At 38.5% G+C, this 14,672-nt stretch overlaps 1 protein-coding gene across 5 annotated transcripts in view; it reads left to right on the top strand.

Moving 5' to 3' along the window:
• Window positions 1-14,672, top strand: part of DCAF6 (DDB1 and CUL4 associated factor 6) — an 88,962-nt gene that overhangs the window by 36,884 nt on the left and 37,406 nt on the right. For 4 of the 5 annotated variants that reach the window (XM_054712330.1, XM_054712329.1, XM_008153115.3 and 1 more), the window contains exons 9-10: window positions 527-646; window positions 2,532-2,777. In XM_054712330.1, coding sequence (XP_054568305.1) covers window positions 527-646; window positions 2,532-2,777 — 366 coding nt within the window. Of the gene's footprint in view, window positions 1-526; window positions 647-2,531; window positions 2,778-13,124; window positions 13,281-14,672 lie in introns of all 5 variants that reach the window. The other variant, XM_028127816.2, reaches the window with a different exon arrangement.

The raw sequence follows: 14,672 nt of genomic DNA, 5'->3' as shown, positions 1-14,672 counted from the left end.
TGATGTCATACGTAATTTGAAAATGCTCAAGAAAACTTGTGTATTTGAAGGAGGAAAAGCAGGGAGGGAAGAGACGAAACACTTCTAGTTTCAGTTAATTTCAAGTATGTGGAATTTGCTTACAGTAAACGATGAAAACAAATTCAGTTTAAGAAAATTTAAGTGAGAGGGCAAACTTTTCTTTTAATCTGAACAGTGTACAATGCACAAGCCCTTCCTAGCTGTGCACTCTTGGAACTAAAGAGGTGGGTTGGGTAGGGGTGGGGAGACCCTAAGACTAGGCAAAGATGTAGGAGCTAAGTCCTGTTCTTGAGGAACTCAAATACACATGGAGAGCCACTCATTTAAACTTTTACTGTGAAATGTGATGATGGCTCTTGTGGATCTGTGAACATTCATAGAATTATTTGGGCAATTTGATTTTTTTAAGTTATGTTCATTTTTAAGGCCCTGAAATCTGGGTTTTTGCATTAATGAAAGCTGCTGACTTATTACTAATTCACGGATACGACCTGTGTTTTCATAGGAGAGCAAAGTCCCAATGTGTCATTGATGCAGAGAATGTCTGACATGTTATCAAGGTGGTTTGAAGAAGCAAGTGAGGTTGCACAAAGTAATAGAGGACGAGGAAGATCTCGACCCACAGGTAAGTGCTCTTATTAATTACAGTCATCAGAAAGCTGGTAAAAACTCCTGAGTGGGGTTTATTTTTGCCATCTGATTTCCACCATGTTTTAGATCTACAATAACACAAGGTTCTTACTGTTGTGTGAAGCAGGAGAGGGAGAGGGCATTAGGTACAACTGGTCCCTTCAGGGTCCACTAGTTCTAGCCCTTATTTTTTGCTTTTCTCAAAAAAAAGTAAGAGCAGCTGATAGTCCCCATTTAAGCCCTTTTATAAATTAAAGTAGAAATATATAAAACTATGTAGATAAATAAGTTTTATATAATTGAATAGTTTCTACTTTTGGTTACTTATATCATTGGTTATTAATTATGTTTCTGGTGTTAGCTGACCTGTTTTCATATCTTTGTTCACTACTTTCCAGCTTTGTGGTCTTTGGCAAGTTACTTATCTTTATCAAAAGTGAGCGTATAAAAGTTAACTCCTAAACATTTTAAATCCCCAAATTAAAGATTTCTATTGAATTTTATCTGTAAGTGGATTTTGTTAAGTCATGCAGATCAATTAACTTTCAAAAAAATTCCTTAGGCCCTAGCTGGTTTGGCTCAGTGGATAGAGCATGGGCCCATGGACTGAAGGACCCCAGGTTCAATTCTGGTCAAGGGCACATGCCCGGGTTGTGGGCTCGATCCCCAGTAGGGAGCGTGCAGGAGGCACCCAATCAATGATTCTCTCTTATTAATGTTTCTTTCTTTCTCTTCCTTTCTCTTCCTCTCTGAAATCAATAAAAATACATTTAAAAAAATTCATTGGACTGTGGATTTGATGAGTTACTAAATTTGTGCTTAAATTTAAGAAATATTCAAATCATGGTGATTGAAAAAAAAACTTGACATTCTGTGATAGTTGTATCTTGCAAAGCATGAACTTGGTTTGTCCACTCCATTTTTAATAAAATCTAGATTTGACGCAAAATCAGGAAAATTTTTAATATTTATTGAGTATTAATTATTCCTTTGCAGATAGCAGGAAGCCTAGCACGACACATAATGGACACTTAAGCCCTTTAAAATCATGCCTTCATCATGTTAGTTTAGTGGTTAAAACATTATGGCTAATGAAATGGGAATGAAGAACTTAATCCTATTCTGGCCTATTTGTTGTTTTACTCTTGCTAATAAAATTTTTATTAAATGTTTTACCAAGGACATGATGTTATAGAGTGGAAATATCTCAGTATAAATCCATTATTCTATTATCCAACTCTTGCATCGGAATCATCACCTTATTTATTTATTTATAATATATTTTTATTGTTGACAGTATTACAGATATCTCCCATTTCCTCCTTCCCCCCCTTTCCAGCCCCTACTTTCTCCCTCAGATCTTCACTACCCTATTGCCCATGTCCATGTTTTATGCATATAAGTATATAAGTCCTTTGGTTTATCTCTTCTTGTCTCCCAACCCTATATCGAGGTATGTCAGTCTGTTCAATGCCTCCCTGCCTTGGGTCTTATTTTGTTGGTCAATTCATTTTGTTCATTAGATTCCATAAGGAATCATCACCTTTAAATTTGAGGAACTAGGCAGTGCTTCTAGGCATCTCACAAGTTATTTACTAGTAGCTTTGTCTAAATGAAGCTGCCATATGGAGCATTTTGCTTAAAAGAATGATTATTTTTAATAAGAATGTGCTATAGATAGATGTTTACCCCTATTGACTAGCCTAGTCAAATGGACCAAACTACAGTGGGTGCTTTTGATTTTCCTGTATATTATATATTTCTGTGTGTGTGTGTGTGTGTGTGCGCGCAAGCAAGTGTGCCTGAACATACCTCTTCTGAGTGGTTGGTTTTGGAAAGCATTTAGTATTTGAACTTTCATTAACATGTGCTCTTTGAAGGTGGGACGAGTCAGTCAGATGTTTCGACTCTTCCTACGGTCCCATCAGGCACTGGTTTGGAAGCAGGTGACACTGTGATGGAAGTAGACACTCCAGCTGAACAGTTTCTACAACCTTCCACGTCCTCCATGGCCCACTCCACAGCATCTCCTACACCTTCTACTTCTACTTCTCTGCTGTCCTCTCCAGACAGTGAACACAGGCCATCTGCTGAAGCGTCTGGACAGCACACACACCATCAGTCTGGTGAGGATGTTACTCTTTAAATAGGCGGTGGGTTGTCTGATGGTTTATGATCATGATTATTCTCTAGGGGCTGTTTGGAAAGATACTAAGTCACATCGACTTGTTTCTGCTGGAGCAAATGATCTAAATGACACGTAATATGTGAACATATAACCAAAACATGAAATTCAAATGTGCCTAACCTGCATGAATTTTAATAAGTAGCAGGAATCTTCCATTTACATAAGAGAGTTTTATAAAAATATGGGTACAGTTTAATGCACTTAGTTTAATACACCTCTCTTAAAGATTATTTTTATAGGCCATTATAGACCAAAATCTTTCTAAACCTGTTTGGTTGTAAGTCTTTATTAAAGTAATGGTAAAAATATAGCACTGATTATTATTGTTTCCATTGTATTTATATTTTTTCTTATTTTTTTCTCAAATCATGAAGCACTTTTAATAACTCTGTATAGTGCATTTGATGTGGTCTGTTGTCAGCAACATATACAGTACAGTTACTAAAAGAATTATTTCTTCTATATTTACTTAAAAAAGAGTTGTTTAAACTATTCCTTGTCTTTTTGGTGCTTGATATTAGGGGAAAAATTAACTTCTAAATTCTGTTAAAATACTATTTCCTCAGTATTATAACTCCTTGTGTTCAATTTATTTTTCTCTCAAACTGTGGCCTCTACTATTTATAACAGTAATTGTTAGCAGCTATGTCTGTAGTTACTTGGCATCTTAACTGTATATATGTAATTATAATAACTGGTAAGATGTTTTTCCTTGGGTTTTTCTAAGGAACCATTTTACTTGACATGTAACCAAAATATTAGAACCTGGAGGTACAACTGGCAGGCCTAAGCTGAAACTGATAAAATTTCCTAACAGTCTTACTGCCAAGCTGTCACTGTATTCTTGTTCTCTGGAATTGGATGCCAGATCACCAAATATGGGGTGTTTTAAAATTAAGCACTTTTTAAATCAATATTTCCCATTTTTATGAATTCGTTTTAGGTTTCTATGGGAATGGAAGCCAGAACCAATTATGTAACTGTTAACACTATGCTCAATTTATCTATAGTAGTAAGATAAAGCTAAGCTATAAAATCTGGTTTTTCATTCTCTAATCAACATAGCATTCCAACATATGGGAAAATAAAATATTTTGGAGAGTTTGGGAAGTAGGGATCAGTTAAAAGTTTGCTTTTCAAAGCAGGTAAAATTGGTAAAAACAAGAATTTTTAAAGTGATAGCATTCTTGGAAATATTCTTCAGTATTGTAGTCATTTATAAGTTATCAGAAAAACTTAAGAAGACTCCTTAGGTCACGTTCACATTCCAGTGCATCTCAACTCATTACAGTTATTTCTGAGAAAAGTACTTAGTGTGGAGTTTCTTTTTCTTTTTTTTTTATAGTTATTTAACACATCTTAATACTACATTTCAAATTGCTAAATCCCTTTTATATTAAATATATTAAATACTCCAGTCATGTGAATCATTGAAATAGAAAAACTTTGTGATGACCATGTGATCACTTGGCAGTTTGCCTATAAATTTTTTCAAAGAAAAGTAAGGAAATACTTTTACCTGGTAGATTATTGAAAGAATTTTGGTTGACTACACCATGGAAAATTGGAATATTTCTATGTTATCAAGATAGTTTTGCTATTGAGAAAGTGTTTGATGTTAGATGTAACATCTAAGGATTATGTTTATAATTGTTTTGACAGTAGGCCTTTCATTACCCCAGAACCCAACATTTTAACAATAAGGACTTAATGTCTTCCTTTGTTTCCCAATCTCTATGGACATTTAAGTCCAGAACCAAGGTTTGTGATGGTGGGACTTGTCCATGGAGTGGGTGGGAGCATCGTCTTCGAGCCATAATTTCTCTTACTGCCCTGCATAGAAATAGAGAAAACGAAAAGTGTGCTTCTTGCCTTGCTGTGGATACCTTTTTCTGTAAAGGTTTATGCTCTTCCTTCATGTCCCTTGCATTTCCTGTCACTTTTGCTGAAGTGAGGGAAAGGGACATTGAGAATGTGAAAACTTGCCTGGCAAAATTCCTTCTCTGATTGGACTAATTATTCGCTCTCTCTTAGACTGAGCTGAGTTCTTGAGTGGTAGTGAGGAAGGTCATGACCACACACGTCAGTGTGTGCTCCACACATCAGGGTAGTCCTTCAACACTGCTGCTCATTCTACACCTTCCTATCTCTCAGACTTTTCACCCTCCCCTTTGCCCTCATCCCACCCCCAGCTGACCACCTTCCAGCATCGACACTCCCATTGATGTGATGGGAGAAGTGTCTGCTCCTATGACGAGATCGGGCGCGTTCAGGGTGGTATGGCCGTAGACATGTCTGCTCCTATGAAAGGACGCTCCCATTCCTTCCCAGAACCTCCAGGACTTTTCTCCCTCTCCTGTATCATTATTGCCTTTTCTCCTGAATTATTCCTTTTGGCCTCAAGCATGCTCTGTTATTATCCCGTCTTTAAAATTCTTCTCTTAATTATCCCAATTCCCCTCCAGCCTTACAACTTTGCTTCTTTTAAATCAGAGTCTTCAAAATAGTCATTCACATATATTACTCTATTTTCTTACCATCTTCCACTTATGTATCCACTAATTCCAATCTGTCTTTCAGCCCCCTTTTCCAGGGAAACCTTTGTCAGAGTCACCAGTGACTTCCATTTTGCCAAATTTAAAGTCTACTTCTCTGTTAGTACCTTACTCGAACTTTTGACCCAGTTGCATTTAAGTCTGCTGCTCCTTTCTTTCTTGGAACTTTCCTTTCTTGGCATTTTGACACAACTTTTGCCTATGTACCCTGACTACCAACTCTCTCGGTGGTTTTCAGCGACCACTGCTGATGTTTCTTCTTCTGTAGAACCCCGTAGTCTGGCTTCTCTTCTCTATCAGTGATCTATCCTGTGTCAGTTCCCATAGCTTTTTTAGTATCTCCTCCAAGTTGATGAGCCCCAAACTCCTACGTGCAGTGGCTTATAGGACACTGCTTTCTGACTGTCTTTGAACATCTTTAGTGTGTCCAGACTAAAACTTAATTTAGCCCCCCACCCTTCCAGTCCCCTAATCTATTCCATCTTAGTTGTTTTACATCTTAGTAAATTATAATACCACTGCCCATTTGCTTGTTTTAACAGCCTATGCCTTATTCCTGATTGTTCACTTTCCCTCACGTCCCAGGCCCAGTCCACTATCAAGTCCCATTGTTTCTACTTCTTTCCCTCTCACCACCTTTCTTGTCTGCTGATTACTCTTCCTGCAGCTGTTTTTGCTCCCTTATCATTTATTCTCCAGGCAGCAGCCTTGTGTTTTTAAAGTTTTTTAAAATGTTAACTCAGATTATATAACTTTACTATTTAAAACCCTCCAAAGAGACCTGGCCTGTGTGGTTCAGTTGTTAGAGAATCAGCCTGCACACCAAAGGGTCACAGGTTTGATTCCTGGTCAAGGGCAGGTACCTGGGTTGCAGGTTTGCTCCCGCCCCCGGTTAGGGCTTTTTCGGAGGCAACCAATTGATATGTCCCTCTCACATCGATATTTCTCTCTCTCTCCCTCTTCCTCCCTCCCTTCCATTCTCTCTGAAAGCAATGGAAAAAATATCCTCAGGTGAGAATTAACAAAAACAAAACAAACAAAACACACACACAAAACATAACCTTCAAAGACTTCTAATTGCAATTGGAAATACAACTACAAAAGAAGAAAATCAAACTCCTTACTGTGGACTTGTAGGAACTGACTTGACCTGACCCTAGCCTCCCGCTCCAGCTTTGTCTCACACCGCGTTCTCAGTCCCTAATGATGACTGTGCTCTAGCTGTCCGGGCTTCCTTTCAGTTTCCCAAATGTGCCACTTTCTTTCTGACTCTGAGCCTCTGTACGTAGAGTTGGAGAACAATAAGTACCTGAGCTGAGAAACTCTTCCCCTGACTTAATCATAGAGTCAAGCCCTTGTTTCTTGGGTCTCAGCTCAAATGTCTCCCAAGGGAGGTCTTTCATAACTCCCCTAGCTAGATTCATCTTCTTTTCCTACCCTCCTAAAATTTTATTCTCCCTTATAAATAGTTCTGTTTATTTCCTGAAAAGTTCTTATAAAATTTTGTAATTTTCTTGCTCATTTTTGATTGGTATATAACTTATTGTCTCTTACTAGAATATATTCTCATGATGACAGAGAGACATTATCTACCTTGTTCTATATAAGCCTCCCCCCAAAAATATAGTCACTCTCTAAAGGTACTGTTAAGATTGTTATCTTTAAGCTAGTATAGCTATACTAGTGACACGGTACATGGATTCATGCACATTGAAAGGAAATTAATTAGAAGGTGTCTGGCGGGGTGAGACTGGGTGAGATGGGCTGGACATGCCCTGGAGCCAATCTCCCGCAGTCCCTCCCCGGCATCTGCAGAGTGAGTGGGGGTCTCCAGCAGGTGGGGTCCCTTGGTCTGGCCTGCGGGGATCGGGCTGAAACAGGCTCGATCATCCCCCGAGGGGTCCCGGAGTGTGAGAGGGCACTCTGCAAAGTTGCTGTTGTATAGGGTGTGGAACGCAAACACAAGTGTGCAGTAAACCAGCAACAACATAACCCACGGCTGAAGGTGAAGTCACGCAGCCCCGTGAGGAATCAGGCTCCCTCTCTGGTTTCAGGGTGCGTCACCCAAGAACCACCGCTGCTCGGCAGCTGCTGCATTGAGCTTCTGCCCCTGGTGATCAGTGTGTGTCATAGCAACCAGTCGGACTGTCGGACACTTAGCATATTAGCCTTTTAGATAGATAGATAGATAGATAGATAGATAGATAGATAGATAGATAGATAGATAGATAGATAGGGTATACTTAGCTCTACAGTATGTTAGTCTGTATAGTGTCAGCCCACTCCATTCATTCTGGATGTTTCCCATAGGCTCCCCAATGTGATGTCATCTAGGGGAGATGCTGTGAGTGGGTATCCAGTCATTCATCATTTTTGGATCCACTGTTTGCCCTCAACTATTCAGAACATATAAGACTACATTCTTTCCTACTTTGTTCAAAAATATCTTAAGGTAACTTACAGAAATACTTTTAAAATCATTTTTATAAATGATGGAATTAGAACAAACAGAAATATAAGTAGGAAAAAAATAAAATGAAGCCATGAGTGAGGTGAACATACTAAATGCATTACCAAGGAAGAGTCTATCTAGGGGACCCAAGTGAACCATTGTTAATTAGGAAAATAAGTACACTCAAGTGTAATTTGAAATCAGCTGGTAGTACTTTTTGTTTGACTTCTTTACTCTTTGTATACTTGAATTTTATTTCGAGTAGTCAGACCATTTGAAACCATACTCTATATACATAACCCAGAATTTAAAGAGACATTTTGATTCTCATATTACATGTGGTCTTTTCTTGAATATTTAACAAAAGGCTGGTTATATGATTAGCTAAAAACCAGAAAGGTCTGACTATGAGTTGAAACTATGTAGGTTAAAATGAAATCTTCACTGTTTTATGTATTTCAAGGCGATTATAAGATATTTTCTTCTTTTCTTGGTAATGCCAATCAAACATCACTTTTAGTCATTTCTAAACTAAGCCCGGAAATGTCTTCATTTTGTGTGTTATTTATAATTTTTTCCCATGGTAATGAGGGAGTGTTACATGAGGCCATCATTCCAGCATGTTATAGCTTTTTTCCTTTGGTTGCATTTTAATCTAAATCAAAGAATATGATTAGAAAAGGTGGTTTTGGATTGGATGGGTATCTCAGTACATACAAAATTCAGTTTGGGAGGCTCCCTTTGAGAAGTGAGTCACATCAAGGGCCCCTGTTTTGAATTAAATGGATCACTTAGACCAGTAGGATTTCATTTTGTTAAGATAATATATGATTTGGACTATGTGTGGATTCCTGCTTATTTACAAACAACTGTGTCTACTCAGATTTACAAATTTATTTATATCTATCCAGAATCATTATAGCTGAATTGAGCTCTGTAGAAAAATGTCTGGGGAGATAAGAACTCTATTATCAAAGCACACATTTTAAAGCACAAACATCCAGATTTTAGTTTCCTTAAAGGGGATCAGGGTCTACTCAGACTAGGTAAGGCCATTTATAGATTATAAACAAGTGGAAATGTTAGGTTAACGGCCACTCTAAAGAAGAGGCTAGAGGAACTTGGAAGTCTTAAGTAAAGGAGTGACCAGTTGTAGGAGAAAGAATGCACAAGGACCACCTGGACAAGACACACATTGAGAGCAGGCAGAGAAAGCACCATGGAGTCAGACATAAACATAGCCCAGTGTTCACCACCAAAGACCCTGTGTATTGGAGAGGCAGGACCTGAGGTTAGAACCAAGCTGGCCTTTGTTCTCCTGTCTCAGTGGGAATTAAGGCATTAAGGAGACTAGCCTGGCATCTTTGAGAAGAACACAAGAATAAAGTTAGTAGTTTTAGAGATGGAAGTACAAATTTTCCTTTAGCATTTCCTGACACATTGTTGAGGGTTTTTGTTTGTTATTATTTTTTAATTCAACCCAAAGGTATTCGTTTTAATCACTTTCTATTTTGGCTTATCTTAGCAAAACTAATTCTAAGCATTTATTTGCATTATAAATTATATATGTTTGTGCGTGCATTTTTACAAAGGTATAATATGTGTGTGTTTTACCTGTCTTTAATATGTCAAACCCACTAGCAGAACTATTTGTATGTATGGTTGAAATTTTTAATTCAATTTTTGCTTTTCCCAGGTGACTATGTGTTGACTTCTTTTTCTAGGCTCATTTTTTTTTTAACCCAAGGGGGAAAAGAGCCACCATACAATCAGCCTTAAAAGCAGACAAACAAATTCTTCTTCCTAGAGCACTGGAAGCATTGGCTAAATCTTGATTTTCTAGGTTAGAAACCTTCACTGCTTGCTCTTAGGGCTGCTCTTTCTTTGCTACATCACCTAGTGGTCTAGGATGGAGACTCTTATATTCCCACAAAAGATTTGGCAGTACAAGAGAGAGGGTTAGAACAACCATGAAATTGGGTGAATTTTTTGGTGATTTTTTTCTGTTTTCATAGCAAAATTTGACAGATAATCTCACTTCTTATAGCAATTTCTTTTGAAGTATAAAAAGATAGACTTTATGCTTTTATAATGATGCTCTATTTTATATTATAAAAAGCATTGTTATTATGCTGACAGTCAGTCCTATATAATAAAGCCTAATATGCAAATTGACTGAACTGCGGAACAACTGGTCACTATGATGCGCACTGACCACTAAGGGGCAGATGCTCAGGAGCTGCCCCCTGGTGGTCAGTGCGCTCCCACAGGGGGAGCACCGCTCAGCCAGAAGCCAGGCTCACAGTTGGCAAGCGCAGTGGTGGTGGCAGGAGCCTTTCCCGCCTCAGTAGCAGCATTAAGAAACAGCGAGACGAGTGGTAAGGAGCAGCAAGCAGGCGGGTGGTAAGGAGCCAGGAGTCTCGGACTGCCAGAGGGATGTCCAACTGCCGGCTTAGGCCCGGGGGGATTGGGCCTAAGCCAGCAGTCAGACATCCCCTGAGGGGTCCTGGACTGTGAGAGAGGGCACAGGTGGGGCTGAGGGACCCCTACCCTCCACCTCTAGTGCACGAATTTCAGGCACTGGATCTCTAGTGAGGTATATGTGTCAACCTAAAAGGAAAGCACTGTGCCCTTGAGCAAACAGTTCATTTCTCAATGAATACTACCCTCCTGAGTACTGCAGAATTCTCCAGGAAGAACTAGCAGTGAGAGACTATGATGGTACCTGAATGGCTTGTGAAATCTTAGCTGCCAATTGGCTAATTGAATAAAACTCTTTATACATAGATGACATAGTAATGAGAGGTTAGTATCTCTGGCATAATGAATTCCCGAAGTAATACACCAGTGTTGGCAGCCTTATAATGTATGTACAAGAGGCTGAAAGCTATTATGGCAGTTTGTATAATTTGCAGCCAGTGTCACAAGAAATTGTGTGTGCTCCCACCATCAAATCTACAACTATTGACTCTTACCCGTGCGCCCCGCCGGCCCTTTGGTTCTGGTGAGTGACGTTTTATGCACCTGTCCAGTACCAGTGCCTCCTCTTCTCAGTGCAGCCATCCCCTGTGGTGGACTCAAGGGTATCCTCCTTGTGTTTGCCACTTCTTCTCATACATCATCTTTCTTTCTGCTCCCAATTCAGCATTGTTTGTTAACATACAAACGGATTATCTTCCAAACTAACACAAACCATTCACCCGATTTCTTTGTTCCCCATTAGCAAGACTTGGAATGTAAGTGCATTTTTTTTAAAAAAAAGTATTTTTATTGATTTCAGAAAGTAAGGGAGAGTGAGGGAGAGATAGAAACATCAATGATGAGAGAGAATCATTGATCAGCTGCTTCCTGCATGCTCCCCACTGGAGATTTAGCCTATCATCCGGGCATGTACCCTGACTGGGAATTGAACCATGAGCTCCTGGCTCATAGGTCAATCACTGAGCTACACCTTCAGGCATATGTGCCTTGATTCTATATCATTACCTCACCTTTGTCTTGAACCTGTTCCAGTAGGTTTGGCCCCTGTGATTTCACTCCAACACCTTTAGTCAAGGTCAGCAGTGATTCCAAAGTGCAGAATCCAATGGGAAGTTCTCAGTATGTTTTTCATTATATCAGCAGCTTTGACACAACTGCTTATTTTTTTTTTTTACAGAGAGGAAGGGAGAGGGATCGAGAGTTAGAAACATCTATGAGAGAGAGACATCAATCAGCTGCCTCCTGCACACCCCCCACTGGGGATGTGCCCGCAACCAAGGTACATGCCCTTGACCGGAATCGAACCTGGGATCCTTCAGTCCACAGGCCGACGCTCTATCCACTGAGCCAAATCAGTCAGGGCTTACTCCAAACTCAACACATTCTGTCACTCAGCCTATAGAAGTCCCTCACTCAGTTCCCTGTGCTCCTTGCGGGCTTCTCTTTCTCACTCCTCTTAAACACTGGAGTGTCCCAGAGTTCAGTTCGTAGACTTCTCCTCTATCATCACTTACTCTCTAGTCACATCACCAGTGACATCCAGATAACTTGGGGAATTCTAGATTGTCATATTCAGTCCCTGCTCAGCTTCTCTACTTGGATATGTCAGTTCTTTTCTTTCTTCTAATACTGCTTGCTCTTTCTCTGTTCTTCAGTGTTGCAATAAATGGCATTCTCTTTTTCCTGTTACCTAGGCCATCAGCAAACTGTGCTTCCATTGCCTGTAAGGTAATCCCACATCCCAGTGCACTCGCCTCTCAGCATTTGCACTTGCTGTTCCCTCCATCGGGAATGCCCTTCCTCCAAACAGTGCGTCCTTGAGGTCTTTGTTCAAAAACCATCTTAGGAGAGAAGCCCTTCCTCATGACCAATTACAAAACAACCCTCCCACTGTCTGTCCCCATTCCATGTCCTGCTCAATCATCGCATTATCCCACTTGACACATACAGACATACATGTGTGCTATATACATGTGTGTTCAGTGATGTCTGTTTTCTTCTCAGAACATAAACTCCACATGCATAGAGACTATTTTATTTTGTTCACTATTTAACTCCATAGCCTAAAGCAGTGCTTCACACATAGTAGGCACTCAGTAAGTATCTGCAGAATTTTGTATACTTTTTTTTATCTATGATCAAAGCTTCAGAGAAAGTTTAAGAAAATATTAAAGATTATGTACATATATTTGAGCATTAAAAAAGCAAAAGCAAATGACAATTCTAACATAAAAAGAAATATTTTAGCTAAAAAATACGGAATTTTTACTTTTTAAAGAGCTCTCCACTAATACATTCCAAGAATTGTTTCCAAATGTCTAACTTTTTCATCATTTTAATTGAATTTTAATTATTATTTGAATAAAATTAGTAACACTTTGTAGATTAGATGAGATAACTGATACTTTTTAGTTTTTAATTTCTTAGTATTGTTTTGTTGTAAAAATAAATGACATTAGTGAGGAGTGAGGAAAGGAATGTTTGTTTTAAAATGTTTTCATCTGGAGGACTTTATTTTCATTCTGTTTAATTAAATATTCTTAGTGAACTATATGTGTCTAAATCATCAAGTTAAACAGAAGCATTAGGGCTTATAAGAGTGTATACTTTATCTCTTAATGACTGGTAATTTCTTTTTATATGAGTAATTTGTTTTTAGTATTCCTCCATGATACATGTGTTTAATTTATATCCATCTCTCTTGTATAATCAGATTACTATTTTAGTGTATAATCAGATTCTTGCTATTTTCTATTTTATTACTATCTTTTCACCTTTCTTTTCCTATCTGTGTCAGAATTTTTAAGGGGGCCTGAGATAGCTTTGCTCCGTAAGCGGCTGCAGCAACTGAGGCTTAAGAAGGCTGAGCAGCAGAGGCAGCAGGAGCTGGCTGCGCCTTCCACTTCCGGTCAGGCTTCCAGTGAGGGCCCCGCCCAAGACCCTCATGCTGCAGGTTATTAGCATACAGTGTCCTTAAGTAGCTGGTGGAGTTGGTGTTTAACACTGCTACTGTGTAGTAAGACGCTTCCCTTCCCCTGGAAACAAAAGCTGATGCGCTTGCAGCCTCTCCTCTTTCTTGCCCATCGGGGTGGTGATCATCCCATAGCTAGAGGGACACATTGGCAGCAGTATTTGCCAGAAGGGAATATAAAATAATGCATTGTTTTATTTATATTTGGAGAGGGGCTAATGTTTTTTGCTTTTATAGTCAATGAACTACTTTCTAATAATTATCTATTGAATTTTGAGCCTCCATTGATATTTCTATTGAAATTTCCTATACCCTTAAATGGTATCTATGCTTATGGCTCCTAGCTGCTCCTCCTCTTTTTCTTTCTTTTTTGCTTTTTTTTTTTTATTGCTTTAAAAGTTAACCAGTATTCCTATTCCCATATAAATGTAGTTATGCTGGATTTTAGAATTATAGTATTGTTTGTCCATACTAGCATACTGACTCAGTCATCCCCTTCTGTAATTATTTGAAATTTTCAATATCTGCTGATTTATCTCTTCTACACATAATCAGCTTTCTGATATGTAGGACAGCAGAAGTACTCCACAGTTTTATGTTCCTGTTCTGATGCTCTAAAACTCTGAGATAGTAATTATCTGTACCTCTCTTTTTCTTGGAGTATTTTACTGGCCCAGTTCTTTTATGGCAAGAAAGCTTTTGATGCTCAATAAGCATTTGTTGAGAGAATTGATGAAAGATAGAGCATAAAATAATTTGTTAACTCTTTCCAGATGGATCACAGGTACTGCATATCCTGTGTTGTAGGTATTGTCTTAGGTTCCATAAATCTCTGCTTAGGAACTAAAGTTTGTCTGCATTCTCATACTAAGAGATTATTATACTTTATTTTACTACCATAAAGGGTGGTGAGTTTGGGCATTAATTGCTTTGAGAACTCTGATTTAATTACTTGGGATTAATTTCAATATTGGTAGAATTGGACAACTTCTCTGTTTATTTGTTCCAGTATATGCTCTGATAACAAAAGCACATTATATAATGCCATGGTGGAATAAAACAGATTTAAATAACTTATATAGGTGTGCTCTTTGGAACACATTTTGGGCCTGATTTTTAATGGGGTCAGGCAAAGATGTCTCTGATTTGTTTTGTTTTTACTATAGAGAAATCTTTTCCTATACTTGAAACTAACCAAAAAAAAAATTTGATTAGGTTACAATCATGGCATTTAATAAAACATTTGCTATGACTTTGTGTTTGTATAAGACTTTAGCTAAATTATTTCAGAAGTAAAAAATAGGCAACATAGAGACCAATAAGAAGACAAAATGTCCGTGTGTGTGTGTGTGTGTGTGTGTGTGTGTGTATCTT

This window comes from Eptesicus fuscus, chromosome 22, assembly GCF_027574615.1.
Source record: "Eptesicus fuscus isolate TK198812 chromosome 22, DD_ASM_mEF_20220401, whole genome shotgun sequence".
In the NCBI taxonomy this organism is placed as follows: Eukaryota; Metazoa; Chordata; class Mammalia; order Chiroptera; family Vespertilionidae; genus Eptesicus; species Eptesicus fuscus.
This window is presented reverse-complemented; position numbering and strand designations above follow the sequence as displayed.